Source organism: Doryrhamphus excisus, chromosome 3, assembly GCF_030265055.1.
Source record: "Doryrhamphus excisus isolate RoL2022-K1 chromosome 3, RoL_Dexc_1.0, whole genome shotgun sequence".
NCBI classification, from domain to species: Eukaryota; Metazoa; Chordata; class Actinopteri; order Syngnathiformes; family Syngnathidae; genus Doryrhamphus; species Doryrhamphus excisus.
In genome coordinates this window covers 25,974,481-26,002,188 of record NC_080468.1, presented here as the reverse complement: position 1 = coordinate 26,002,188, position 27,708 = coordinate 25,974,481, and the positions used below count along the sequence as shown (strand labels likewise).

Here is a 27,708-nt window from a genome sequence, read left to right as displayed (position 1 = left end):
TGAAGTGTATGTCTGCTGATCAATGATGGGAAGCAAGAGTTGCTCCATGAACGTTTGGATTGGAGCAACAGGAGCAAAACTAAAGGTGCAGGTTAAGTGACAGGCCAGATGGTGTGACGCCAAAGTCACTTTGATGTGTTGGACTCTTGTCACCTTCTTTCTGTTACTGTATAGCCTATGCTAAATTAGCACAGTGTTGTCTGAAGGTCAGCTTCAACCAGATTTATTTTTCCAATATGGCGCTCAATTAAATTTAAAATGAAGAGCTACTCTCGTCTAGCGACGGCATGGTTGAATGACAATATGCAACAAATTGACATTATTCATATACCAGTAAAAAGGAAGCTGCATACTACGTATGTGTGTTGTAATGAAAGTTCCTGTTTTCATTTTCTAAAGTCTTTCTTTTCATGGCTTATTTGATGTGCTAGCCTTCACTCTGGTTCATTAAGCTAGTCAAGGCCCCTGCAGGTTGAGCCAATATCTGATGAGGACCGGAGTTGTCTTCAAGCATTAAAACAATACCTTCCAAATATACTGTTTGTGATGTTCTCCGCGATAAATTGGGAGGTTGATTTCTAAACTTTGCAGTGACAGACTGTTTATACTAAATTTGATTGTACAGTTATCCCTATTTCATCGTCGTTAATTGGTTCCAGACTTCATACTGTTGTGATAAATGAATTTATGCGAAGTAGGATTAAATGTTAATAATAAGAATGGATTTGATTCTATAGCGCTTTTCAAGGCACGCACAGCACTTCACAATGAAATTAACCCATTATTCATTCACTCCTCAGTCACACACTGGTGGTGGTAATGTTTATTTCTACCTCCTGAGCCATGAAAGGGAACATTTTCGGAGTCCATTCATAGAACATAGAAAATTTGTTTATGACTTTCTAAATCGAATTTTCACCATTATTAGAGCCCTGTGGACATGAAATAACACCCCTATAGTCATATTTACACTCCTATTATTCTTTGTTTACAACACATAGTAATGTGCAGGGTCATGGTTTAGACGTAGCATGCAACCGAGCTGGCTAGTTAGCTTCCAATTAATCTACTCTAAACTGAAAAAAGGATTTTAAACAGAGTAGGGAAGAAGCCAATAATATACCACATCCACATGGAATGAGATAACTTTTTTTTTCATGTCAGACATGTCATGGCTGACTCTATGCAGTGTGAAGGTAATCTAATCTAATCTAATCTAATCTAATCTAATCTAATCTAATCTAATCTAATCTAATCTAATCTAATCTAATCTAATCTAATCATGTCCCATCAGTTTTACATCACTGACAGTAGTCAACCATGGAACAGCGGTCATTTATTCATTTATCAATTTCTGAAAAACACAAAAAAGAGAGGGAGCAATGAACCTACCACGATGTAGCGAGGGACGCCTGTACTTCTGGAAGTTTGATGCAATAATAGAAAATATCAAGAAATTGAGAACTAAACTGAAAACATATTTGCGTTGGTTTTCTGTGCATTGCAAGCATATTGTGAAAGCAGTATTCCAAGTGATCCAGTCAACAAAATGAGTGCACACTTAACCTCATGCACATAGTGTGGGAGCACAGACGGATAGTGATGACAGTGCAATTCCAATCGAGTATAATTAATGCCCAGGTTATACAGGAAGGACATTGACAGCAATATGGGCCATTTATCACCACTGGGTTTGCTTATTCTCGCCCCATTGAGCCATTGGAGTGGGCTGGCTGAGCAGAATCTTAATTGCTGGCTCAACCTGACACTCCCCCCTGCATGCCTTAAGACAAGGGGGACAAGACCTGAAAGTCAGATAGTCAACCAGGCCTTTCTCTGGCTTCTCGCTGCTATCATCTCTGCTGTGGGAGTAGGTGGAGGGAAAGTACTCCACATGTGGAATGCTCGGGAAAGAACACATACAGGCTGGATAAGTAAGTGAGGATGGTGTTTGGCAAGTCTGTCTCCTGCACAGCAAGACTAGGAGTAGATTACAGAGCTCCTGAGGAAATATTTCCCAAGCCCTCAAAACTGTCAGCATGAAGAGGATTGACCATCATCATGCCCCAGGACAAACATTTACTCTTTGCCCACCACACACAATGTCATGTCACGAGAAAGCGACGCAAAGAAGTCGAAGCTCAACTTCAAAAAGAATTGAACAGTAATTAATTTGGTTCAGCATAGAGCCTGTGTTTACTTGGTATTAATGTCAGTGTAATTCTGCCAAATGATGTGCCATTTCAAGTCTACGCTGTTCTTTCAGCAAAGTATCTACTGCCAAACATGTTTTTGTTATTAGATATTGAATAATTTGGTGTTAATTTTTCCTTCTTATGTTTTTGAGCTCATGTAGTTTGGTCTCCCATAGAGCAGCTACACACGATAACCCACACATAAAGCTTTCAAGATCTTCCAGATTCTGCACCTCCTTGTGCAGCCTTTCACCACATTCAAATACGGGTCAGAGACAATGTCAAAAGTATGCAATATATAATCTTTTTTACAATTATGTGAATGAATGAATTATTATTTCAGGGCTGCATGGTGTCCGAGTGGTTAGCGCACAGGCCACACAGCTTGGAAACCTGTGTGGTCGCCAGCTTATCCTCAGGAGCTCTGTAATCTATTCCCAGTCTTGCTGTGCAGGAGACAGACTTGCCAAACACCATCTTCACTTACTTATCCAGCCTGTATGTGTTCTTTGCCGAGCATTTCGCATGTAGAGTATGAATGCGAGTGTGAATGGTTGTTTGTCTATATGTGCCCTGTGATTGGCTGGCCACCAGTCCAGGATGTAACCCGCCTCTCGGCCGAAGACAGCTAGTGTCCTCTCCAGCATGCCTGCGACTCCAGTGAGAATTAGCAGTATAGAAAATGCATGGATGGAATTTCCTGAATAAAATATGTACGCGTGAGCAGAACAATATTTAAATTCACACCAAACCAATCCCATCCTGCAAGATAAACAAAAAATAAAAATTTACAGTTGAAAGTACTGTACATATTTACAGGGCAGGGCATCCACAATGGACAGTTTCATGAATAGCTTAAGGCAGAAACAGCAACTTACCATAGAGAAGAAACACTAGAAGAAACACCGGTCCCAAGACCCCTACAAAGGCGTGCTCTGGCCTTCTGATAGAATGCACATTGAAACACCATGCTAAAAAAGGAAGACAGCGTTAGGACATTTGAGCACAACCAAATGCATCAAAGAAGGAGGTTGCTGCCTACCTGAGCATCAAATGCTGATGGCTGAAGCAGGCAACTGAGAGCGGCATGTATGAGCCGTGGTGACACTGGAAAAAGGGGTAGACAACGCATAACATCACACAATACAGATGGCATGAAACAGGCTAACAGAGTGCATAACTCACCCACAAAGAGCAGAGTGATATTCCAAACCACAGCTGTAATTTAGACATCTGACCAGTCCATGCATGCCACTCGAGCCCTGAAGAGTGTCAAGCCTTCACAAGCACCCACAAAATGCATAGTGGTGGTCGTGCGAGGTGACCGCAACATATACAGCCACCACAAATGCTGTCACAGGCACAACTCCCACAGGACGCTGTCCGTGGTTCCAGCCCCGGCTGTGATAAGTGAATTCAAACAAAGGATACTACTCTACAGCAAGTATCCGGCTCATCCCTATAAAACATGTTTTGGAATACTTGTTAATCCCATTTTTTTTCATGAAGTGAAAAGTATTTGTGGTCTTACCTATTATGTGTATATAAATACTATCCAGGAAAATTACATTCTCATACTTTGTTGTTAAAGTCTGATTCATTAATTCATTCAGCATAGCATAAAAATAGTACACAATGACAGTAAATATTAATATTATTACCACATTACCACATCACTGTCATAATAATACAAATAACATGGCAATACTATAGATAAATTAGTAATTTATGTGCGGATGACCTCAACCGCCCCACACACTGCACCCGACATGGGACCGCCCAGGCCAGGGCCAGGGGATCCATCATGCCCTCCCAAGGACGCCTGGAACGGCTGAGATGGAACACCCAGCTCCTGCCCCACGGAGCAACATGGAAGAAAGACCAGTTCTGTGATATTTACTTGAGAACATTTTTAAATGATTGGACTCGGACAGAAAGCCCATTTCTAACACAGTTGTGATGTTGGTCCGAAATTATAGCAGGGGGGTTTGAAGAGGGTGTAGTATATGACTTATGGTCTAAGAATGCAACCCCAAATCTATATTCCTCTACATGCTGTACACTAAGTACTCTAAGGCATATCAAAATGCGAGGGGTGTACTCGCTTTTCTAGATCTCCTTTTGCCTCTCAGTGTGACCGCTTACACAAACGAATGGGTAAAAGAAACATTTGCTGCTTTTATTCTGTGTCCAGTGTGTCCAGAACTTTCTCTCAACCCCCTTCTGGCTGCGTCTGTCTGTTTCCTCCCCGTGTTGACTCGAAAGGAGCTGTCACTAGCGCTCCAGTCTCGAGCCATCAGTGCGGCTCCTCAGCAGGGAACGGTCGTGAGTGGCCGTGTTTGCATGCAAGTTTGCGGGTGGGCTGCCATGCCTCTGCCTGTGTCGAGCTGATTGGCATGGCAGCGGTGAGAGCAGACGCTAATCTCATGTGCCAGTTTGGAGGCATTGCATTGGCCTGCCATTGCTTGCATGGATAAACAAGTTTCTCTATGCTTGCAGTTAGCCAGCATTTGTTAACACTATCCGGTAAATAATGGCACAAATATTGAATATGGGTCAATGACAAACCTAGAAATGAACGTGAAAGCTTGTGTGGCATTATGCCCATAAACATGTGTTTTGTTGTGTCAAGACAGGCTGCTCCCTGGGGTTTCTGCTGTTCAGCACCATCAAATCCATGTGGGTTCATCCGCTTGGATGTGCTGCATTGCCACAGATGCAACAATGAAATTGTATGCGCATTCACCAAATGAGGATGTGTGTGTGTGTTGTGTGTGTGTGTGCACAGGGCTAATTAACTGCCGCTCCTGCATAATACTCACAAACACATTTCCTCACTGAGGGAGGACGGCAGCCTGCAGAGGTTTAGCGAAGGGTCAGGAAACGCTGCCTCTCGTGGGATGTACGCAGAAGCAGGAAGTAAACAAGTCAGCCATAGAGACCACTAACACTGTTCACTCCTCAAGTGTGCGTTCATTTGATGGGGACAGAAACAGGCATGGAGCCGATGAAAAGCCAGCTCTAGAAGATTATACATTTTCATCCTCATAAATTTGTCGTTCCATCATATTAGAATTACAATTGTGTGATGCAAATGTATAAAAACCAAGTTGTAATATGTAATCTGTAATCATACTGGGATGAAGCACATGCAAAAACACCTTTCATACATATTTGCTATTTAAAATATGCATACAAAGACTTTTCAAACACACCAAGCACCATTATTAGAATAATGCATGCATATAAAAAAATGCATCCATCACAAGGGTATTTTGTTTGCTGATGTCACCAATATGACAGCAATATAGACCCAAAGGCCCAAAGATCCCCTTTCAAGAGCTATACTTGGTGATTTGCTTTAGCCTGCATGGAGAGCTGAATGTATTGATCTCAACAGAGCCTGAAATTAGGTAGTTAATTAGTGCATTGGATGGGCTGACTGAGTGCTTGATACACGAGTCATCCACAGAACCAATCCTGAAGTCACTCGCATAAACAGAGGTTTCAGGTTAAGACTTGGCTCCATATACCTCATGTAAATACCTAGAATGAATTATTCATGAGGCAAGTGTCACCAGCAGTATAACTTTGGTATGCAAATTTGATATGTAAATCGGTGGCCGTATGTTGGAGCGGTGGTTGGTTTAAGAGATCACCAAGGGATCAATCGTTGAATAGTGCGGAGTGAGTCTATTTGTTTATGTATGAACACATGTTCATGCCACATATTGTACATGTGGGCGTGATACAGTGATGCGCAGCCGAATTAAATGATACAATATTACTCTTACTAATATTTGAAGTCATCTATGGTTTCCCCTTAGCTTGGCTGAACACAAAAACTAGATTTATATAAAATGAATGACTAAGAAGGGAGTGAAAATGTCAATCCGTAAGAGCTGCGGCAGATCAAAACAGTAATATGCTCAAGGTAAAGTGGGTCAAAGATCATATTATTATGTTTGCCATTAGTAAAGTAAGTTTTACTAAAGATCTTCAGGAGAATTTTTTGTCCGTGAAATGTTTGTGTCACAATTTGGACTGCACCCCCTTGTGACAGCTCTTTATGTTTTCCTCCTTTTCCTCTTTCTCTGGTTTCTATGCCCTTATTTTGTCTCCATTTCCTTTCTTACTCCCTGTCTAGTTTAGTCTTTTATCCATGCTCTTATTTTCTCTTTCACTTCCTGTCTCACCTCATTTCCTGTTCTCCTCCATTCCACACCTGTTTCCTATTTGCTTTCTGCTATTTAAGTTCAGGTGTGTGCACCTTCCTTTGTTGGTTCCTTAACTGATTTACATTTGTTTATGTCCTACGAGTTGGCTTCTTTCCTGCCCGACTACCTTCATTAAAATTATTATTTTTACCTGCAAACATTCCTGTGTCTGCATCTTGGGGTCCTGACCATGCTTGCGCGTAACAGTTTGGCCCAAATCACTGTTTTTTGTTGTTGTTGTTATTGTGACCATTAAGGAGTAAGATCTCGACATGCATGGATATTGTATGAAATATCTGATTGTGTATTGTTTGTGTGTGTGTGCTATGACACACACATTCTGCCCAAACCTGACATCAGCAAAATGGGCGAAAGACACATCCTTTGTTCAGAACCTCTGCGGCCGGTCTGTGGCCAGTCTACCACTCAAAATTCAGCATGTCAGGTGCAGTTCTTGCATTTTTTGGCATGACTGGTTGTGATCTAGGCTTTGGCTAACTGTTATTCAGGGCTGTGCCTACAGCTTCCTTTCCTACACGACTGATGAATACGGGCAGACAGTGATAAAGGTGCACGTGCCAACCAACAAAGATGTGGTCAGAAGGTAAAAGGCCAATCTGACACCATCTACTTCTAATTTCTCTGCCTCCTTCCACTTGGTCACTGCTTTCTCTTTTGCTCATTAATCATGTGGCCCCGAGCCTGTATGGATTTTGGTCAAATTACCCCTGCCACACAAATGTATGGAAAAATAAATGACTGTGCCTTCATGACGTTTGCCGTGTGCCATCGCAGTGCAGTAGTTTTTTTTTGCCTCTGACGCGGGCAGCATCCAGCCGATCATGCAAAGCGGCGCAGGATAACCGCTGGAAATCTATCATGTGCTGGCAGGGGTGGCACAGAGACTTATGGGTAATAGCATGTGACCTAGCTGCACACCCTGGGGAGAAACAATATCACTAACGCAGCGACAGTCCATCTAGAATGATGTCTGTGTGCTGGGAATGTATGAATATCAGAAATCATGTTTGGTCAGAGTTTGCAGTGCCTTAGGTACATCCAGCATTGCTCAGAATAAAATAGGTGTAATAGTATTTTGAGGTATGTGATCACCCATTACAGGTTACCTTTAAACCAAGATCTCAAAATACCAACCCTCTTGAAATGTAGACGGAATTACTTTGAGACCTTAACTGCTATTAATCTCGTGCAGTTTGCTGTGGCTCCACAAGAAAAATAATATTGAATAAAAGAGTCATAAATTCCCAATATGCGGGCTTTCTAATTTTAAGAGGAACTGTGATCGTTGAATTGCACCAGTGAGCACAAATGGCAGCAGAATTCTATTACAAGATATGATGGGTCAAGTTTGATTTGATGGAAATGAGTGAATGATTTCATTCATTACCTTTATTTGAGCTGCAGGAATAAGCTGATTTTTCAACAGAGGTTTTTTTTCCAACCTGGGCTCACACTATCTTACCTGAAGGGGTGGTTGAACATGACATGGTGGCAGTGTGACCTTCGGTTTATGTCAGGGGTGTCTTTTTCCACAGAGGGCAACATCCATAAAAAAGGAAGCACTTTCATATTCTTTGCTATGCTAAAACAAATCTAAAGAAGGTCAATGTTTGCTAAACTATTTGAACAAAATATTGACATTCCAGTTCTGTGTTGTGATTAAAAAAGCAAATAAGGATACGGTATTATCGAAAAATGTATCTTCCGGTTGCATTGGAACCTTGTTTCGTGTCATGAATTTGTTGCAGGTATGACTCTAAAGAAATGCATGCAAACCAAATCAATGATGTAAATGCCATTGATGCATTCTAGAAAGCCAAAAATGTTAACACAAAATGAACATTTAAATTTATTCTTACGTTTACCTTCATTGAAGTCACGATTCTTGACGTCCTGTCCCTAAAGACATGATGGGGCAGCAAGATCAACCACTACCACCTTCCTGTTTTGACATGAATGGGTTCATGAATTCAACAGTGTTTCTCACAGCAACCCAAAATGCAGCCAAGGGAATTTGCAAATGCCTGCATTTTGATAACGAAGGTGAGAATACAAATTGACTCATGTTGTGTGTTAACACAACAATTGTACAGTAACTGGAGAAGGCACACATGCTGAGGCAAAATTATGGCGAAAAATTTCGAAATTAACCAAAAAACACACTGACTGGTATGGATGCTAACCAAGATTCCACAGATTTTGTTTTGAAAGAAAAACAGTGAGCTGCTGGCTGGAAATGGGCGATGAGTAACACTGACCTTGAGCATTGTATTTAACAAGTGTACTTTGTACTGTGTAATTAGCAGCACACAGCTATGAATGGTAATAACAGTACAGGAAATAGTCCTATCCAAAAAGGTACAGTGGGTAGAAAAGGTACATAGACACTTTGAACTTATCAACAATTTGGCACGCCAATGAATGCCTTTGCAGTTTATGATCTAAATGTTGTTTCACTGATGCTTCCCGCTAGCTATTTTTGCACTTTAATCATATTTATCACATTCACTCACTGTTTTATTCATAAAAAGCATTTGTATTCATTGCCTGAATGTTAATAACATTCTAATTAATTCAAATTTGACTTAGCTGATTACTCCATGCTGGGCAATCCATAACGCTTCACAGAAGACAAGAAAACGAGCGACATTTCTCATATCAACAACCTTTCATTTCCTAGAAGTGGTGTCTTATGAAGGCACAGGATTAAAAATGACCATTTAATGATTATGATTGTGGAAAGCTTCCTCCAGTTGACATCCACAAACACATCAGTAAACAAGCTGCAATTCAAGCATCATTAATACAAGCAAAGCAAAATAGACAGTTAAGATGTACCATGTTATAGTTTTAATTTTTGCAGAGACAAAAATGACAAGCAATTTATTTACACAAACCTGTACAAAAGCAAATTAACTTACATAAAATATCTCATAAATAGAAGTGGACTTGCGTTCAATACACGTTGCCATGTTCAGCTAAGCTGCGTGCATAGTGACTCATATTAAACGATGATAGGTCGGTTCCTTGATTTCTATATCAACAGCCACGTGGTAATGGTTAATATTACAAATCCGCTTGCACGTGAGTCGAGAGCTCGGGCTGAGCACACACCTCAGGCAACAGTGGGACTGTTCACGGCAGGTTATGTGTTTTGAGTCAGTGAATAAAGTAATAATTACAGAGTCTGAGAGCCTTTTTTTTCCCCTTGCAACATCCCCGTCAACATCGGCGGAGGATAGCATTTCATCACCCATCGTAAAACGGCGTGCAATGCTCGCCACACCCTGAGGTGTGCGCTCTGTCAGCCGCGCTCCCTCCACTCAGTGGAATAAAACCATCACATTACCATTTTTATCTACAGGCCCCCATCAACTATGAGCAGTCAAATGACTCCAAGCATTTTTTTTCTTTTTTTTTTTTGTCTGTCTGTTATCTCTCTATGCCTCTATATTCAGTCCTAGAGCTGGTTTCATGCACAAAGAACTTGACCTCTGATTTCTTACACACTCACTTGACAATTTATCTTAACTGTAACACAGCAAAAATAAATACAACAGCTCTGCAATTCATTAAAGTCTTTGAATGTGCCATTTTGATCTCTTGGTTGAATTTTATTCCAAATGTTTTGTATAAATATATAAATGAGATGTCCGAATTCATTGCAAAGTTGCTGTATTTTAAGATTTATTGTGCCTGATAAATTGCAGAGGAAGCGCATGTACATCAGTGGAGCACGACAAATAATCCATTATATCGTTATGATCACTACCAACAAGCAACTTTTGAATGTAACCACAGTCATCCATTACAGTAATGCACTACACTAGGAATGGAGAGTTCAACAAGTGCTGCTTGGCTCACTCACATTTGACCTCAAAAGTCACCACACAGGACTCCATCTTATGCATGGTAGTCTTTGTCCCAGTCTTTTCCAAGCCAACTTTAAACATACCAATTGGTATAAAAGGCACAAGTGCAATTTTGCATTCACACTACATTTTCTCTGTTTTTGTTTGCTTGTTCTTTTTTTGTCTTTGTTCAGAAGCACTAAAGAATATACAAGTCGCACCAGAAAAAAAAAAATCAAATACAAAGTACAATTTCATGATCAATCTCTACAATTTCGGCTGTCGTATAACAAAGTGATGAAAATAAAATGTAACATTTGCTATGGCAAACAATGTTAAAACATAGGAAAAATGTGTGTTTTGTGTGGTAAAATGGAAGATAATATCAAACTCCCCCCCCAAAAGAACCAATGTACTAAGCTGTCCTACATGGCTAAAATCTCATTAGTAATAAAGTAAGCAAGCATCAAGGTGAATTCCAATGTTACAGGGATATTTTTTTGTACATGTTGTTTTATAGATTTTTTTCCTCTTCCTTCTCATTAAGTGAAGTAAGTTCCATAAAACGTGCAGTAAAAAGTAAATATTCATGTATACAATTGATAAGTATAGGAGTACTGTCTTTCCAACAAGTAGTACTTATAGACTATAGAGAGCCAAAATGTAGGATTTGCAACTCCATTCAATCCAAAAGGGTTTTACTGACCAACATACAAAAAAAAAATCCATTGCATCTTGTAGTACTTTCTTTTACTACAGTGTAGCTGATAAAAAGGAGGGGGCATAGTGTCAAGACATCACATTCCTATTATTTAATGACCCCCTTCCACAAATAAAGCTCTTCCAAAAGCATCATATGGAATGTTTTGTTTTAGGTTCACACACTCATCCTGCCAAAAAAATAAAGTCACATATCTGCTTGTTCAATATGCTGCTTTTTGATTGTTTACCGTTGGTTGAGCTGATTCTTACATTCGTGCTCAAAGATGCCATGGACTGGAGAAAGCAATATATGGTGCTTCATTAGGACCGTTGCATATGGGTTACCTTAAAGGCTTGAGAAAACCTAAATGAAAAGAAAAAAAAACTGATGGTTGATGTATACGTTATGATATTTATTGCTCAGTCTATCCCACCATAAAGTAATAGCTGTATAAAAGACCGTTGTGAACCTATTTTGTTATACACCTCTACAAGTACTACCTACAGTATAGCCTATACACATGAGATATCTGCTTATTTGGCCCATACACACCGCACAATTTCAATGAGACCTTCATCATTTTCATCTCTGCATGCCGTATCCCGACCATATCTGTGGTAACAGTTCCATCATAAGTGATCAAAATGCGGGCTTTCCGCAGCCCAGATGTTCCACCTCACAAGGGGGCTCATCCTCACCAATCATAACCAAGAAACATTGCAAGGAGAGAAAAGAAAATAAGAGCGCAGTGTTTATGTACAATTTTTCATCCCTACAGAGTGCACGTCATGGTCCATACGGTGTGTTGTTGCATCGACATCTGTCATTTGCGTCTTCACTTCAAGAAGTTGGTGGAAGAAGAAAGAGGGCAGAATGTTTTTTTTTTTTTTTAAATCTTACTCATTGCCAACATGTCCTTTCTTTTGGTCTTAATCACTGTTAATCACAAAATCCATGGATGTTCCTAATGATAGGGACCATACAGTATATTGTTGCATTGTTCCAAAAGAATACAACAGTGACATCCAGACACACACTGTTTTCTATAAAATACAGTATGTCTTTTGTACATTGTCATCATTAATGGGGCGGGGCTGTCGATGCATGCGTGTGGTGTTTTTGTAAAATGGTTATTGTACAGGTTGACTATCAGGCAGCAGACTGTGTCACAAGAGCCCGACTCGCCAGTTTGACATCCCAGTATTACTCCTCACTTTTGGAGGAATAGCGCTTTAAAAAGGGCACTGTCTCTACGTTTTACTTAAATTTTTCGAAAAGTCTTTGGGGTAATTTTAGTCCTACCTCATTCAGTGCAAGGCTGGCTAAACTGCTGGCGCTGTATTAACTTGGGTAAGCGTTGTTATACAGTATCTCCACATGTGGTGCTGAAGGCATATCAGACACTCACAGGTACACCTCCCGTCGTGTCAGAGTACCACAAGATGTGGGCTTGTACTCTCCAGTGGCCGCCATTGGGATCTCCTCAGTGGGGTGGCCCAGCGTTTCCTCTCCACCTCCAGGCGAACCATACGAAGCTGAGCCGTAAGAGGGCGAACCGAAGGCCTCGTAGGAGGAGGAGGAAGAAGCCATCTTCTTACTGAGCAGGTTGCGATTGCGGTCGCCCATCATGTGGGCGGCGGTGGGGTCTCCGTTGGCCATGGCGAGGGTCTCTTGGCTGCCGGGCTGCTCGGTGCTGCTGCTGCCGCTGCTGTTGCCGCTCATGAAAGTGGAAAGCTTTGGTTGTTGTGGGGTGGTGGTAGACTTGGATGGCCGCCGCTCTGGCGACGTACGTACAGGCATCCAGCAGGAGTCTGAGTGGCCATACTCGTCGCATTCCCGGGTACACTTTCCAGTCATGGCTACGTCAGGCAACGGCCGTGAGTCTAAGAGAAGAAGGAAATAGCATTGTGTAAGGGATTATGTCGGTTTTCAGAAATAATGTATATTATGATGAATGAATAGTGTACAGTTCTAACACTTGCTGTGTTAAGTGTTGAGTAAGTGTGAATGCAGATGCAAGATTCTGCTTAATGCGGACGGTATCATCGCATCTGCTATAAATGTTGGCAGTGAAGGTTGATTTGGGAACAAAAAAGTTGGTTCTAGTGACTTTAACACTAAGCTTGTATGAATAAAATTTGTTTTCATGCATACCACGACAGCAACTGTAACAGATGACAATGAAAAAGACTCCACTGGCTTGGACAGCAGCCTCCAACTCAAGAAGAATAAGAGCTGAAATCATGTCATGCTTCAAAATATATTTGTGCTGAGACGGGTGGAGGCGGGGGAGGCACAATGGACAACTCAACATTAATTTAACTTTTATTTTGGCCTAGACCTCGGTTACACATGATTGTGTGTGGCGGTAACACCCTGCTTTCTTATCTGGTGATTGACAGCTGGCAATCACATCCTGATGTAAGTAGCTTTATAGATTTGTGTGGTTTAAGCCTCCTGGTATCCTCGCTAATCCACTAATTATGCTTTAACCAATTACCTAGCTTGACGATGGCCTCAGATTAACTCTTGTATTACGAGACGCTTTAACAGACATTGCAGTGTCACTGACACGATCAGACAAAATACAAGTCATGACTAGCAGTCGTCCCACATGGAAAAAGGTAGTCATCCACGACGCATCTTTGTCCAAGTGGCCATTGCACAGTGCCAAGTAATAAGTGGACGAGTGTTTTAGCGATGTTTGATGAAAAGATGCATGAGCAAACAAAACAAGCAGCGAGGGAGTGTGCAAGCCAAGCATGCCTTTGCCCAAAGTAAAAGAGTTGGGCTTACTTTTAATGCTCTTTTTCTCCTGTAAAAGAAAGAATATAGAAGAGAAATCACTTGATCTGTTTGTCATATAGAATGTACTGCATTCATAAAACTAGAGGTCAAGAAAGCAGATATGCAGGCTATGCAAGACACATGACTCACAGACAACAGGCACAGACACTGATCAGTAGTCGTGTGTTACGCTATGAGTGCCATTTCTACGTCGTCACCCTCCCTATTCCATGGAATTGATTCACAAGTAACCCCTGTAAAAAAAAGACCAAGCATCACCAGTCGATGCGCAGCAAACCCTCAGGGAGCAACTGACGCCAAAATCAAATAACTTTTGTCATTAGTGAATGCGACTCAGCTGCTAATGAAATCTAAATAGCCAAGTGAAGGAAAGTAAAGGCAAACGCAATTGAGAGATGCAATGTAATGACATGCTAGCTAATGCGATCAAAATGATGAAACGTAGCGATGAATCATGGCATGACATCTTGGCGTGCCTCTCCTCCTCCCCCAGCTTCACAAAGACTGTGGACACTGATTGTCCTGCTCATTTAAAACATGCAATTGCGAAATCAGCTCGAGAGACCACGGTGTCCTGCACCTGATTCCTCAGGCAATCGCCTGTTCTGTCCGTTGCCATTCAGATGATCTAAAAATATCCGTCATGTTCTGCTTGTCATTTGCAATCAACTTTCACTGTCCTATCTTTATCACCATGAGCGGCAAGCTGGCGAGATACACCAGTGATGTGAGCTGATTATCTCAAGGTGCAGTCCACTGGCTCTATGGGCTTGTTAAGAATGATATTCATCACATGAATACTGCTTTAACTTCTATGGTGTTTATATTTAGAATTCAAAGACTGGCGCAAGGATGCCATTTTCAAATAAACTATATAACCATTACAAAAGTACTAAATAAAATAACTTGCTTCTCGATTCCTACCGTTATAGCTAATAATCCAATCCAACCCCAACAATGTATTGACTGTTCTGCTCTATATTTCCTTTTTTCTGCAACATTGCTTCCATAAAGACCAAATTAAAAAATGAGGCCATGGAAAGCCATGTGAAAGATCAGCCCTGAGAGAACTCACAGCACATAAAGCGCCCTTTTCACCACACAATCAAGCGCTGTACAACACAATACAAGCAGGGTCATTCTGTTGAGTTAAAAAGCCCTCTCTTACAACGCTACAAAGCAGAGCAAGGAGGCCTTCCATTCCAGGTTTTATCCCTGGGGCGGAGACCTTGTTATTTGCTGGCCTGAGACCAGCCAGGCTCTCCATCTCCATTGCTTGGGGAAAAGAGCTTTCAGCCAAGAGGACACGGTAAATTCATAATGGCCGACAACAGTCCATTTGCCCTCCTTCAGTTTTGCTTTAAATTCAGGAGTAGTGTGGAGGATGAAGGAGTGAATCATGATGACAAGAAGTCATGATTAGTCACTTTTTAAGATTCAGATTCAGTTATCCAACCGATCATCTTGAGACTGTGGGACATATCAAAGAACATCCACTTCAGCAGAGGACAAAACAATCAAGGATTGGCATACACCAAGCTTTGTCTTTTGTAAGAGTTATTCAAAATATTCAATACATGCTGGTGGACAAGAATAGTGCTATGTGTTGCTACATACACACTTGCATTTCATCTGGACTGGACTATGACCTTTTGCTCTCTTTATTTGCATTTGCTTTGCTTCTCAGGTTGGACCTTTGCTTTGTGAGCAAAAAGCCAGATATGCAGTTATTAGAATGATAGAAGAAGCACAAAAAGCCTTTAATCAGAATTTTTGTTTGTGTTTTTAAAAGACACCACATTCGTCTGGCAGTCACTTAAGGGCCTCACGCAAGGACCAGAGGACGACAGTTGAAGGCACGACGTATGCAAGAGATGGAAGGAGAATTAAAGGAGAGTGACAATGCTTTGAGTGTAGCAGGGTCAGAGCCTGGGAGAGGCGAAGCGGCAGATTGAGCAAAGAAGACAGCATGGCTGCCTCTGGGCCGTCATAGGCCAAACACACTGCCAAAGAGAACAGCGGAGAGGACAGAATTACAGGAGGATAAATCGAGGAGAGAGGAGATCTAGCACGGACGACAAATTGCAGAGACTGCACTCATCTTATCAGTCCAGTGGCAAATATTAGTCAGCGACAAGGTCCTGTGTTTGTGCTGGGAACCTCATCAGATAATTTAATACAGCTCCACCACATTCCCAGGAAAGCTCAAAAACACTTTAACCTCCAAATGTAATTTACACCCGTCCATATGATTCCGATTGGAGGGCAAAGTCTAAAAAGGGTTGAGTGGAAAAACGAAAGAGAGCCTCAGTGAGAACAAAGCTCGGAAATGGACTGACGATTGCCTCCAAGCCCCTCATCAAAGGCCGTCTTGTTCAGACAGATCTATTTCGCGCTGCGGAGCAATCAGTGCGAAGATGACAGTGTACATTGCCGCGTGTCATACAGATTACTCCAATCTGCTGAGGAGAGCGGAATGAAATATTTATCCTGCAAAACCAACTGCTGCAAATGCTTCATGGAAAAATGGTAAGAGGAGTCGAAGAGTGTCACGACTGATACGAGAGGACGGGTGACGAGAAGAATGCAGAGATTGGGATGAAACAACATGCCGTTCACTTCATCCCTCGCTACACATTCTCGCCTCGAATAGGGTCCGTTTTAATTGGGTGAATCTTGGTGAGAAATTATGGCCAAAGCGCAAGCCTCCCTGTGTGTGGAGATCTAGCGTTCCATAGCTCCCGTGGCATAGCCTCGCAGCTGACAGAGGCTGCGGAATCAAAGACGGACAGACAGGCACACAGAGGCGGCAGCGGCGGCTGAATATGCAAGAAGAGACACGAGACACGAGCATCAAGAGGAAGCACGGGAAATGAGGCAGGCAAAAAGAAGAACAAAGCAACACAACAGTCATAAGGATAAGTTGAGGGAGGAAATGTTCCTGAGAGAAGGGAGCGGAAAGACAAAATATTGGGCGCTAAATTATTAATGGTGTGACAGTGGGTTCAGACAGAACAATATCCACAGAAAAAGAGCAATATTTGTCTTTTTTCCATCCCTCTTTCTTGGCAGACAATTAAGGAGTGATAAAAGATGGCAGAGAGAATGCTTATGCTGCTGGGAGGTGGGATTAGAACAAAAATCGAGTCCTGGGGAGCAGTGACCTTTTTGAAAGCGCAATTCATGATGTGCACCTCAAGCAATGGCTTTAATTGAGGGCATTAACGTCAGCAGATGATTTTTTTCCCCCATTGAACCAAGGCCAAGGTCAAACTGTTGACAAAAGTTAATCTAAATAGCTGAGATTGATGGGGATGCCATATTACTGTAGCAATGCCCCCTAGTTTAGCCAATTGCAGGAATGTGTCGGAGGCTGCAGCATGTGATTCGGGGTCTCATCTATAAAGCTTATGTAGAAACAAAACGGGGCTGAAAAGTTGAATACGAATATTTAAGTGGTGAAGTGAAATCATGTGTTAGAAATAAACATGCAATGGAAACCAAAGACGAATCCATCATTGCATGAAAACATTGTGCCATTATTGCCTTAAAGTTATTATTTTACATGACACAGATGAATACTATTTGTCGCGTACTATCCGGACTAAAAGGTACATGAATGCAGCAATTGAATCTTTCAATATTTTATTTTATCATGGTAATATTGTGTTCGATTAACATCATATGCCCTCAGTGCTCTGTTTATTGCTTTCTGTTGGACAATTTATCCAAAAATAAGATAGTTCCTTGTTGCATATGTGAAGTATATCATCATTAGCAACATTTATTTGTCTTAAAATAATCTATATTTTGTGTGGATAGTGTCAGGGCTTGTTGTGCTTTGAAAAAAGACATTAGTTCCTACATTTCTACTCAAGGTGAAATCTCTGAACCACAGCTTGTGTGAATGTGTGCATATGCCACTTTTTTATAACTAACATATAAATTTTTTACGCACATTTTGGGTTTCTGGCGTATACAGACTCATTCATTCATTTTCTACCGCTTATTCCTCACGAGGGTCGCGGGGGTGCTGGAGCCTATCCCAGCTGTCTTCGGGCGAGAGGCGGGGTACACCCTGGACTGGTCACCAGCCGATCACAGGGCACATTCATACCTATGGACAATTTGGACTGGCCAATTAACCTAGCATGTTTTTGGAATGTGGGAGGAAACCGGAGTACCCGGAGAAAACCCACGCATGCACGGGGAGAACATGCAAACTCCACACAGAGATGGCCGAGGGCGGGGACCGAACCCTGGTCTCCTAGCTGTGAGGTCTGCGCACTAACCACCAGACCGCCGTGCCGCCGCGTATACAGACTTTTTTTTTTATTTATTTTATTGACTGTCCAGTATTTACTGCCTGGCAAGTGCAACTAAAGATAATGCTTTGGATTCCAATGTCCTACCTTAAGAGAAAAAAAAGAAAAATATCACAAAAGCTAATCATGTAAAGTACACATAAATCTTAAAATACAATATAAAGTGCCATTCATTATTCTTGTGCTAATATTATGTTAGCGCTCCAGATGTTCCAATTGTTGTAAACGTGCTTTCTTGAGCTTAAAGACTCACATAATCAGATCATCTGGTGCATTGTTTGGAAGATGAGGCGAATTATGATTATGTAGCTTCCTCTTTTTAGCGAGGTCAGCACCCTTGCTGGAATCCTTTGCCCTGCTCCTGAGGTAATTAATTGTGGAGAGATTAGCTCACATAATTTCATCCAGGTGACAGTTCTGTAGCCAATTATCAAATATGCCCTGAGCTCTACCCACATCATCGCTCCTCTTTACCTCCTCCCTGCCTGTTAGAGAGGTCAACAGGCAAGCCAAAGAGCCCATAAATAAAGTGTCCCTACGTGCTTCCTCGTTCATCTTGTACACATATGCTCCAGCACATGAAGCTTCTTTAGACAGCGGGTGGTTGTCCGCAGCCCAGTGAGTGAATGAGGAATGACGGTCCTCTTTATGTGTTTATAACTGGAATGGAGTGACTGTGAAACACATTTCTGCATAGGGATTAGTATTAGCTGCAAAAGCAACTAATAAAAGAATAAGGCTGCAGTCAAACGAACCATGCAGTGCATGTGTATGCGTGTGTGTTGATGTTTGCCAGCCACAGACAATAGATAAGACAAACACAATATGTATGAAGAGGCGGCGGGTGTTTAGAAAATGGTAGGGCTTTCTGAGCTACTGTTGTGTGCGCTTATTATACCCCTAAATTCTCTCTTCAGAAAAGAAAGTGTCATTGCATTCTCCTCCACTGCTGGTCTTATCACCCTTGCCCAGGTTCTCTCACACAATAGCCACTTTTTACACCATTAAATAGTTATTTGTCAAAATAAAATTTCGATTAAATACTGCCTTAAAAATAAACTAAAGACAAGAATTGTTGCTTTTAACAAATCATACTATAGATTTTTTTTTTTTAATTTTGCCCATCATCCACAATCCGTATATGTCTCTTTTTTGTTTGTATAAAAGATATAAAATCATATTAAAAGAGGCAGCTCATTACTGCACATAATGGGACACACCGATGTCGCCTACAAAGACCGCTATTAAAACACCTCCAACAAGGTTTGATAGTTTTATATTCAAGCTGTAGCCATGTAGTAAAATGTACATTCATGATACCATCTAATACTTACAGTATTTTGTCATATTTTCATCCTTTTAAGCAGTACCGTACCTTCCTTCCTGGTGCATTGATTTCACATAGAAAAAAATAGAAATGAACACCTACACCTAGCATTAACTTTTCCAAATTCCGACACTTTGGTAGTGGCCTGAGGCATTCCGAAAAAAGAATTGTGAAATACAAAATGCAGATAAAAAAATTTTTGTGGTGTTGTATATGAGTTGTATGTATATGTATATGAGTGGATACTAACATTGTGTTAATACTTGGGCAAAACAAGCCAAGACTTCAAAAATAAATGTAACAAAAATGTGTAACTCCCGGTCATTTTAATTTTGTAAGAGTAGCTCTTGAAAGAAAGAAAAGACTTGAAAACCTGCTCCAAGCAGCGTATGAAATATGAAGCTATAACTAAAATGAAATGGCTAACAATCTGAATCCAAAAAGGTTGTAAACTGGTTCAAAACTTGTAAACTTTTCCACTCAACTCAATCCGCTGATGAAATTGTCTGTAGCGGGTTACTAAGAAATTTCTACAGCAGTTGCAATTTGTGTCTGTTGAGACGTTATAATGAGATGACACTTGCCCCGAGGTTAGCTAAAAGATGATCACACAGGCTTTAGAGAGCGTTCCCTTAAAAACAGACAGAACACCTACCGAGAAAGTTGAAAATAAACTGCATCAGTCTGCTTTGTAGAGCGTAGCTGAGCGTGGATGAAAGCTCTAAAAGGTTGTGTCAGTCAGCAAATAGGTTCATCTTTAATGTATCCTTGTGTCTGACCAGTGTGCCCTTGTTGGTTAACAAATGAAGGCCTCAGGAACAGCATGAAGGCTTCCTGTGCTACTTCCAAAGTCATCTGATCATCAGTTTAATTTGCAGCCTCTGTGAAAACATGTCAGTGTACTTTCTCACTAGGAGAAGATTGCACTTGGTGAAAATCAGGATCTTTGATTCCTCAGGAGCCTTAAAACATTATCCATCCGGGCTTTCCAGCTAAAGAAAAAAACTCAGAGTGATACAGCCTGATAACGCCAAGGTGTCCTGGATTATGGATAGATAGGCCACGGTTTGTTCCCTGCAGGAACGCTGTATTAGATTTCCTGCAGAGCTGTCACCTTCCCTGTCCACTTGCTGTCTTTGACTTGCGACTCAACTTTGAATCCTCTCCATTTTTCAATCCATTGCAGAGAAGAGGTGTCGAGGGTCCTTTGCTGCACTTCACCGTTCCTTCAGCCAAAGTGTCCTTGAGTTTAAACCTTTTCTTTGTACCTTCTGGTCTCAATTATTGATGCCTAAATATGCACCCCCATTCAATCCATAGCTCTTTGTTAGCCATGTAGGTTATCCAGACAATATAAAAACAAGAACAACAATCAGAACAGAGACTGTATTATTTTAAACTGATGTTTTTTTTTTTGTTTTTTTTTAAATGACAACATCTTCCTCTGCTGTTGAATGCATACATAGCAATGGACAGGCGGATATGTTGGAAGAGAAAGAGAGGAAGCATTTTTATGATGCAAATGTATTACTCCTTTGAACGCATATTGTTTTTACTCTTTGTAAAAGATTTGTAATGTTGTTAGCATGACTTCCATTACACGTATTATTGAACGTCCGTAGAGTCCATGTTGATGTTTCCATTCACACCTGATTTGCACCTCAGATGAATGTACAATTAGAATCATGTAACATACCTACAGGATGCCTTTGAAACACAGCCAGCATTCTCCATTATTCACCCCTCCCAATACCCACGACCACTTCCCCACCCCCCTTTTTAGCAAAGCTCTTGACCAATTGATTTTTCCACTTTCCTGTGTCTGCCTTTTTTCCCGTCTTTGATTCTAATGCTTCTGGGTTGTGGGAAATATTTATTCACATTGATCGACGGCTGAGCTGATGGGTCTTTCATGAGCGGCAGAAATCACACTGTTTTCAGCTCAACAAAATATCAGCCACCAGCTTTCAGCTTGTTTCTTTCTACCTGTCAATGTGAGCCAGTTCACTGGAATCCTCACACAGCCCAACACTGTACGCTTTTTGCATTCTCGTTTAAAATACAAGGTGCATCAAATTTTCATTGCGTCCAGCTGCCTTGGCAAGTAATGTACACGCAGTCTAGTTCTATTTTGTAAATCTTAACCCGTACTGTCAATGAATGGCTGCTGCATGACTCATGTATAAAGAATAAGTGCAGGGGTGTTGTAGTTCATAGACAGTGGTAATCCTCAAGAGTGCATTCTGGTGCACGAGTGCACACTCATTCATCTCCGGAGCGCACAAAGACAGAATCATTAACATGAAGTCTGCACTTATGAGGCAGAATTCATATTTTCTCGATATTGGCAAGTTATGAAAACCCTCCAGTATGCATGAATGAGTGACACACATGTAAATTCAGACAGTCCTCACTGCCCTGCATAATCTATTGACAACAAGCCAGCTCCCAAAGAAGTTACCACAATTACAGTCAAAACTCGGCCCCAGTTTTTGTAAAAAAAGATTTTGCCTTGGTTTTCGTACAATGTTGCACTTAAACTTCCCCTGTACTGTAACATTCTGCAAAATCAAGTGCATATTGATGACTCACTCTTCGAGATTGTTTTATAAATAATCAACCATGGGGCCAAATAACATTAAACAGTGTCTGGAATTTCATAAAGAAGGTGGGAAACACTAATGCATTTGATGTAAACTATAATTATTTTCTATAAACTGCCTCAATTTTGTCCGTTTCAGTTTGACCTTTTGAAACAAATAAAAAAAAAAACAACTGAGGATCCACCATATGTGTTGAGGTCAGAATAAAGCTGTACAAACACTACACCGTGCAGCCAATAAGATGTTAACATAATGAATTCAATAATTTTGTTGCTGCTATTGTTATTGTTACTGTGTAAATGTGTTAATTTTGGTGACGTCAAAGAATATGTGTGACATAATCAAAGCTAAAAGCGGTCCAATGATATATTGTAGTGTAACTTTTCCGATTTTGTGAGTTTTTCCACACACACACTCACACACACAAACAGAACAGAAATAATGAAAATGAGTGACTGAGCTACAGCAGAACATGCCACCAAATTAAGAGAGAGCAAGCGGGAGAAACAATCAGTGAGCGCTTCAGAGAGTGAGAGATACAACTGAGAGAGTTGGTAATATGTTTGGGAATTTAATAAGGCTCAGTGCTCCTCAATAATATCACCAGCTTTGCGGAGTCCTCTGGGAAACATGAAATGTGTCGATAAAGGATGATGCCGCCCTCTGACAAACTGCTAAAAGCACTAACGCAAAATGAGAAAAAAAAAAAAAAGCCACGTTCTGCCTTCATTGCTCGCGTTCATGCTAATGTGCTCCAGGTGACAATTTCTTCTTGTGTGTTTGGCCAAACCTTCTCACTTTAGGTTGCAAACACTGCTTATTCAGACGCCTAACCAAGGTCAGCTTTGTAGGATAATAAGGACTGTTGAATGAAGCATAGTTCCTTAGCGTGTGTAAAAAAGCATTTCACTTGAATAGCCTCTCGATAAATAACAAGGGTTGTAGATCGCCAATAACCAACACATTATGGAATCGGTTAGGATTAAACTTTTAGGTTAGTAATAATTTACAGTACATACGGTAAATTGACTTAATTTGTTCCAGAGACCCTTAAAATATGGACATAAAACTGATAGACAATAATTATAGTTTTACACGCAAAAAACAATGCTAAATATATATAAATGATGAAATAAATGGATACACCTCAATCTAAAGAGTTAGTTAGAGCTGTGAGATGTGACTTTAACTTTAATGTAAACTTTAGACGCAGGTACAATCACGGTTACAAACACTGGCCCATATAAAGCCGTTGCTCCTGCAATGTGTTTTCTATGGAACATACAATAGCATTCCAATCCTATTTTAACTGACCTGAATTACCTGAATTTGTTACGAGTCCTCGAGTAGTACGAGAAGTGTTTCTGCCCTTCTTCATGAAATTGTCACATTATTTATGACATTTTATTTTGCAGGCGTAATTAAAAAAAAGCCAACACTCAGAAATTCACAGTGCACTTGAACGCCTCATTAGCGCAAGGCGACAGTGTTTAATTAGAGGAAGGAAGGAGACAGAAACATTGTTCTGTGTGCGTTCAATGGCTAAATAAAACAACCCCCCACACATAAAAAAGATGATAAAAGTATTCTGTCTATAGTGTCCGAAAGTATCACTATAGCAACCATTATCCATCCTTCACAGAGGCCGAGTCACAGCGTGAATGCTTTGTTTGGGCACTTGACTAGTTTGCCGTACGAGAACGGTGACTAGAGGCACTACTTTTCATTGAACACTGAATCATACAAAAAAACAGGGTGGAAGTTCCGAAAATGTTAGAAGCAAGATAGAAATGAACCCGGTGTGTGATGTAGATATTTTTGTGAGATAGCTCATAAAATACATATAAAAGAAAAAAAACAACCGAGTTCTGTTACAGTGTGTGTGTGCGAGATGCATTGTCTCTTTCGATCCACACACATCAGAAGCAAGTGAGAGATGCACCTGGTCTGCACTGTCCTGTCAAACAAAGACAGACAGACAGCCTCTCGCTCCGTTGACTTCTATGAAATTTACATACTGCACTGCCTGCGAGTGTAGAAATCACCCTCAGGCTGTACCAGACCTCAATTTTAGGACAAGCTCTTTTTCACTTGCCTCAACCCCAATCTCCCTTGTCGCTACCTCACCGGGACTTGCTCACGCTTGACAAAAAAAAAAAAAAACCCAAACATGTACTTTGCTCCACTGCTGCAACAATGGGCCGTCAGCTTTCAGATGTGGGATGCAAAGCGTGAAAGGCAAAAAAAAAAGAGAGAAAAACATGGTCCATTTCTTGCTTCTCCCCGCTGTCCCTCACTCCTGTTTCTTATCGAAGCCCACACTGATGTTCACATTCCCTCGTTCTGGCGATCAAAGCTCACCTGCTCTTTTGTCTTCCCTAATCCATTCTCTCATACTCGCACAATCTCCCTTTTCCTTTACCTTTGAAAATTTCCTCCTTTCCCTTCTTTGCTGCATGCCAGCCTCCTCGTATTTCTCTCATTATATTTTTCTGTCTCTGCTGATCGGCCAACGACTCCCTATTGGCAAATTCATGAGATTGATCATTTTTATATGGGTGGGTGGCTACACGGAAGGAGTCAGTCCTCCCCTCTTCCCCCCGAAAACCTCAGCCGACAAGCCGGAGGTTCGATATGGACTGGGTTCAAGGTTGGGAGAGGTGGTGGGAGAGCGGCTAAAAGGAAACTCAAGTGGAGTCCAAACAGAATACTAATAAAGTGTGGCATTCCAGGAAACCAGCTCCAGCATTAACGCTTCATTTGCTTCAGCACTTTGGCTTCCATATTCTTCCTATGTTGGTACTTCATTATATGTTGATATGGATACAGCTGTGTTGAAAGTGCACTAGTCACAGGCATGCAAAGAGACAAAAAAATACACTTAATATATTCATTTTCCTTTGCAGGCATTCAATTCTTTGGTTCCATTTTCTTTAATGTCTCAGCGATGGGAGTGTGTGTTCAGGATAGTGAGAGCAGAGAGCAAGCGAGTGGCTCCATTAGCATGATTAAAAGGACAGTAACAAATGACTGCAGTCTCACAAAAGCCATGTGACTATCACAACAATATATAGGCCAAGTATATCGCATCCCTTGACGATTTCTTTTAAAGAGACACCTTATAAAATGGAACAATTTGCCAAGTTTCCTAGATTGCTTGTCGTGTTGTTTGTAGTATTCTGCGAATTTGCTTTTGAGTGTGCATATGTGTATGGATGCATCAAATATTAATGGCCGCATGGTCGCTGGTGGAGCCTTGTTATCACACTTTCTTTGGGGAGGGGGAGAATGCAGAATGCAGAGCCGCTTTCATTACTACAACTGCTGAGCTGCAAGGGAAGGAGGACACTAAAAATAACTTTCAAAAGCCCTAAACCTGCTTTATTTCTCTCATGCAGGGTGCAAATGATGAAATCTATTTTTCTTCCATCGAGAGACTGACCTGCACAAGTAGTCGTCAATCTTCTCTCACTTCACTTAAAAACAAATTCTTACCAGTAGTTGCCTTTTGCTGGTCAGTTTTTCCAAAGGAAGACATGCCCGTTTTGATGTCAGTATAACGGAAGGAACATGGTTCTATTTTTGCCCATTCAGCTGGCATTCATTAATATTGGAAGCGGCGTAAATGTGAAAAAAAGTACTGCTGTACATTAGCAGATGGACTTTTGACATCTTTGCACTGCTTGGGTAGCAGGTGCTCAAGCTTAGTTTGAGTGAGAAAAACAACCACATACTATCAAGGTTGCTTTTTACTATACATTTATACAAACATAATGATGGTGTGCTGCCTGGTATGGACATACATTGGATGTAATTACACTCAGGGTAACTTAAAGCTGTTTGAATGACTAAAAGCCTGGAAAATGCCTGGACATGAAAGCAATAACATGCAATTGTCAATTCTCTGACCCATTTAAAGTGTATAGAATAGATCCATAACAATACCATAATCCGTTAACTCAGCCTTACAAGACCAAATACAATTGGATCTCTTGTTTGGTGTCATTATGAGACAGCTGCTGAAACTGCTTTTTGAAACCGGCATACGATCAATACTATCTAATTGTTGCTCAGTCTAAGCATGAGATTAGTCTTTGAATGCCAACTGCGGCATGATGTGAATCCAACAGCATCAAAAGGGAGAGAAAAGTCAAGTCTGAATTGATCCCACAATAGGGAGGTGTTGTCATTGATAAGTCCAAACTATTAAAACCACCTTGTCAATAAATGCTCCACGCAGCATGAATGGTTTCCCATACATTGCTTAATGTTGGCTTGTGTAATATGTTCGGGGAGAAAACAGCAGAATAAATCATTAGGTTGAGAGTTGTGAGCAGAATGAAAGGGATAAGCTTTGGCTAGGAGACATCTATTCTTGGAGTGTGTCTGTCCTATATTTTGAGAGTCACTGTGCTACTGCCTTGCATAAATAAAAAAAATGCAAAAATGGGCTTGTGTCAAATGAAAGCCTCGTTTTGAAAAATATATTTTAAAAAAAGTGGTTTTTGCTCCATTCTACTGTACAGTACAGTGTTTATTTCTCACATCATTTACATAAACTGTACTACAGAGCATACTGTGCCGTGTGTATATGCAATGTGTGTGCAAATTGCCTGAAACTATGCTATGTGCAATGACAAACTTGCCAACAATTTTTCACACAGATTCTGACAGTCCCCATAAATCGATTACACATGTAAGCATTGGCTGAAGATCTTCTGTATTTTAATTTAATCTTGTTAAATCACACCATGTTAATGGTATGTTCTGATGAAATATAGAAGTGAAATTGTTATAATAAAGGCTGAATGTAATGGGTTGAAACTAGTTGGATGAGCTTCGTTTGAAGGCATTTTCATTGACCAACACCCACTAATAGCAAACAGAAATGAAAATAACTGGTCTCCAAGCTCACAGATGTAGATGGGTATTGTTTTTATTGGTTTCCACCAGCATTAGAGCTCATCTGACCTGGTTATTGACTTGTTGGGACCAACATACAATGAAGTGTGACAGCCATAAGAGTTGGAATGCTTTCGCCATGACCTTTAAACGTCCAAAAGTTCCTTGTCAAAAGGACTGTAAAACAACAATAGCCATTAATGTGCACTAATGCTGCTAATAAGAATTCAGATGAGGAATAGGAGGCCTTTATATTGCTAGTAATAGCTTTCCCCTGAGACCCCCAAAATGTCCCAGTGTTGTAGAAGTCTTCCTGGAGGACACCAGTACACTCGGAGGCTGGTGATGACATTTTGAACCCCCGCAAGGACTGAATCATTACAAGCACCTCCCCACTGGACGTGTGGTGGGATCAGCAATATTTCACACTGACAGAAGGGCTTGACAGCAGGCGTTCACACATGAGCTCTTCTCTCCCCTTTATTCATTAATATATCTTTCTTTTCCATTGGAACACATCCCTCGACAGGAGCACATTGAAGGGTATTTGTCTACTGCGAAGCAAATTTGAAAGATTGGCCTGCTTGGAGGAGCGTGTGTGACAAGAACATCGCACTCCAGTTGTAGAATCTCTCTTTCTCTCTGTCTTTGGTTGTGGTTGTGAACTCTTTTCTCAGTGGTTCCATCCAACAAAACCTTATCTTGTAACATCTTCCACACACGACAACGAGCCTCGTACTTGGAATTGTCCTTATT

The 27,708-nt window shown here is 40.9% G+C and overlaps 1 protein-coding gene across 6 annotated transcripts in view; it reads right to left on the bottom strand.

Moving 5' to 3' along the window:
• Positions 1-7,403: 7,403 nt before the first annotated feature.
• The window catches only part of pcdh7b (protocadherin 7b), an 87,912-nt gene continuing 67,607 nt past the window's right edge, over positions 7,404-27,708 (bottom strand). For 2 of the 6 annotated variants that reach the window (XM_058065673.1, XM_058065674.1), the window contains exons 3-4: positions 13,784-13,802; positions 12,722-12,870 (exon numbers count right to left, since the gene is read on the bottom strand). In XM_058065673.1, coding sequence (XP_057921656.1) covers positions 13,786-13,802 — 17 coding nt within the window. In that variant the 3' untranslated portion in view covers positions 12,722-12,870; positions 13,784-13,785. Of the gene's footprint in view, positions 12,871-13,783; positions 13,803-27,708 lie in introns of all 6 variants that reach the window. The other 4 variants (XM_058065672.1, XM_058065671.1, XM_058065670.1 and 1 more) reach the window with 4 other exon arrangements.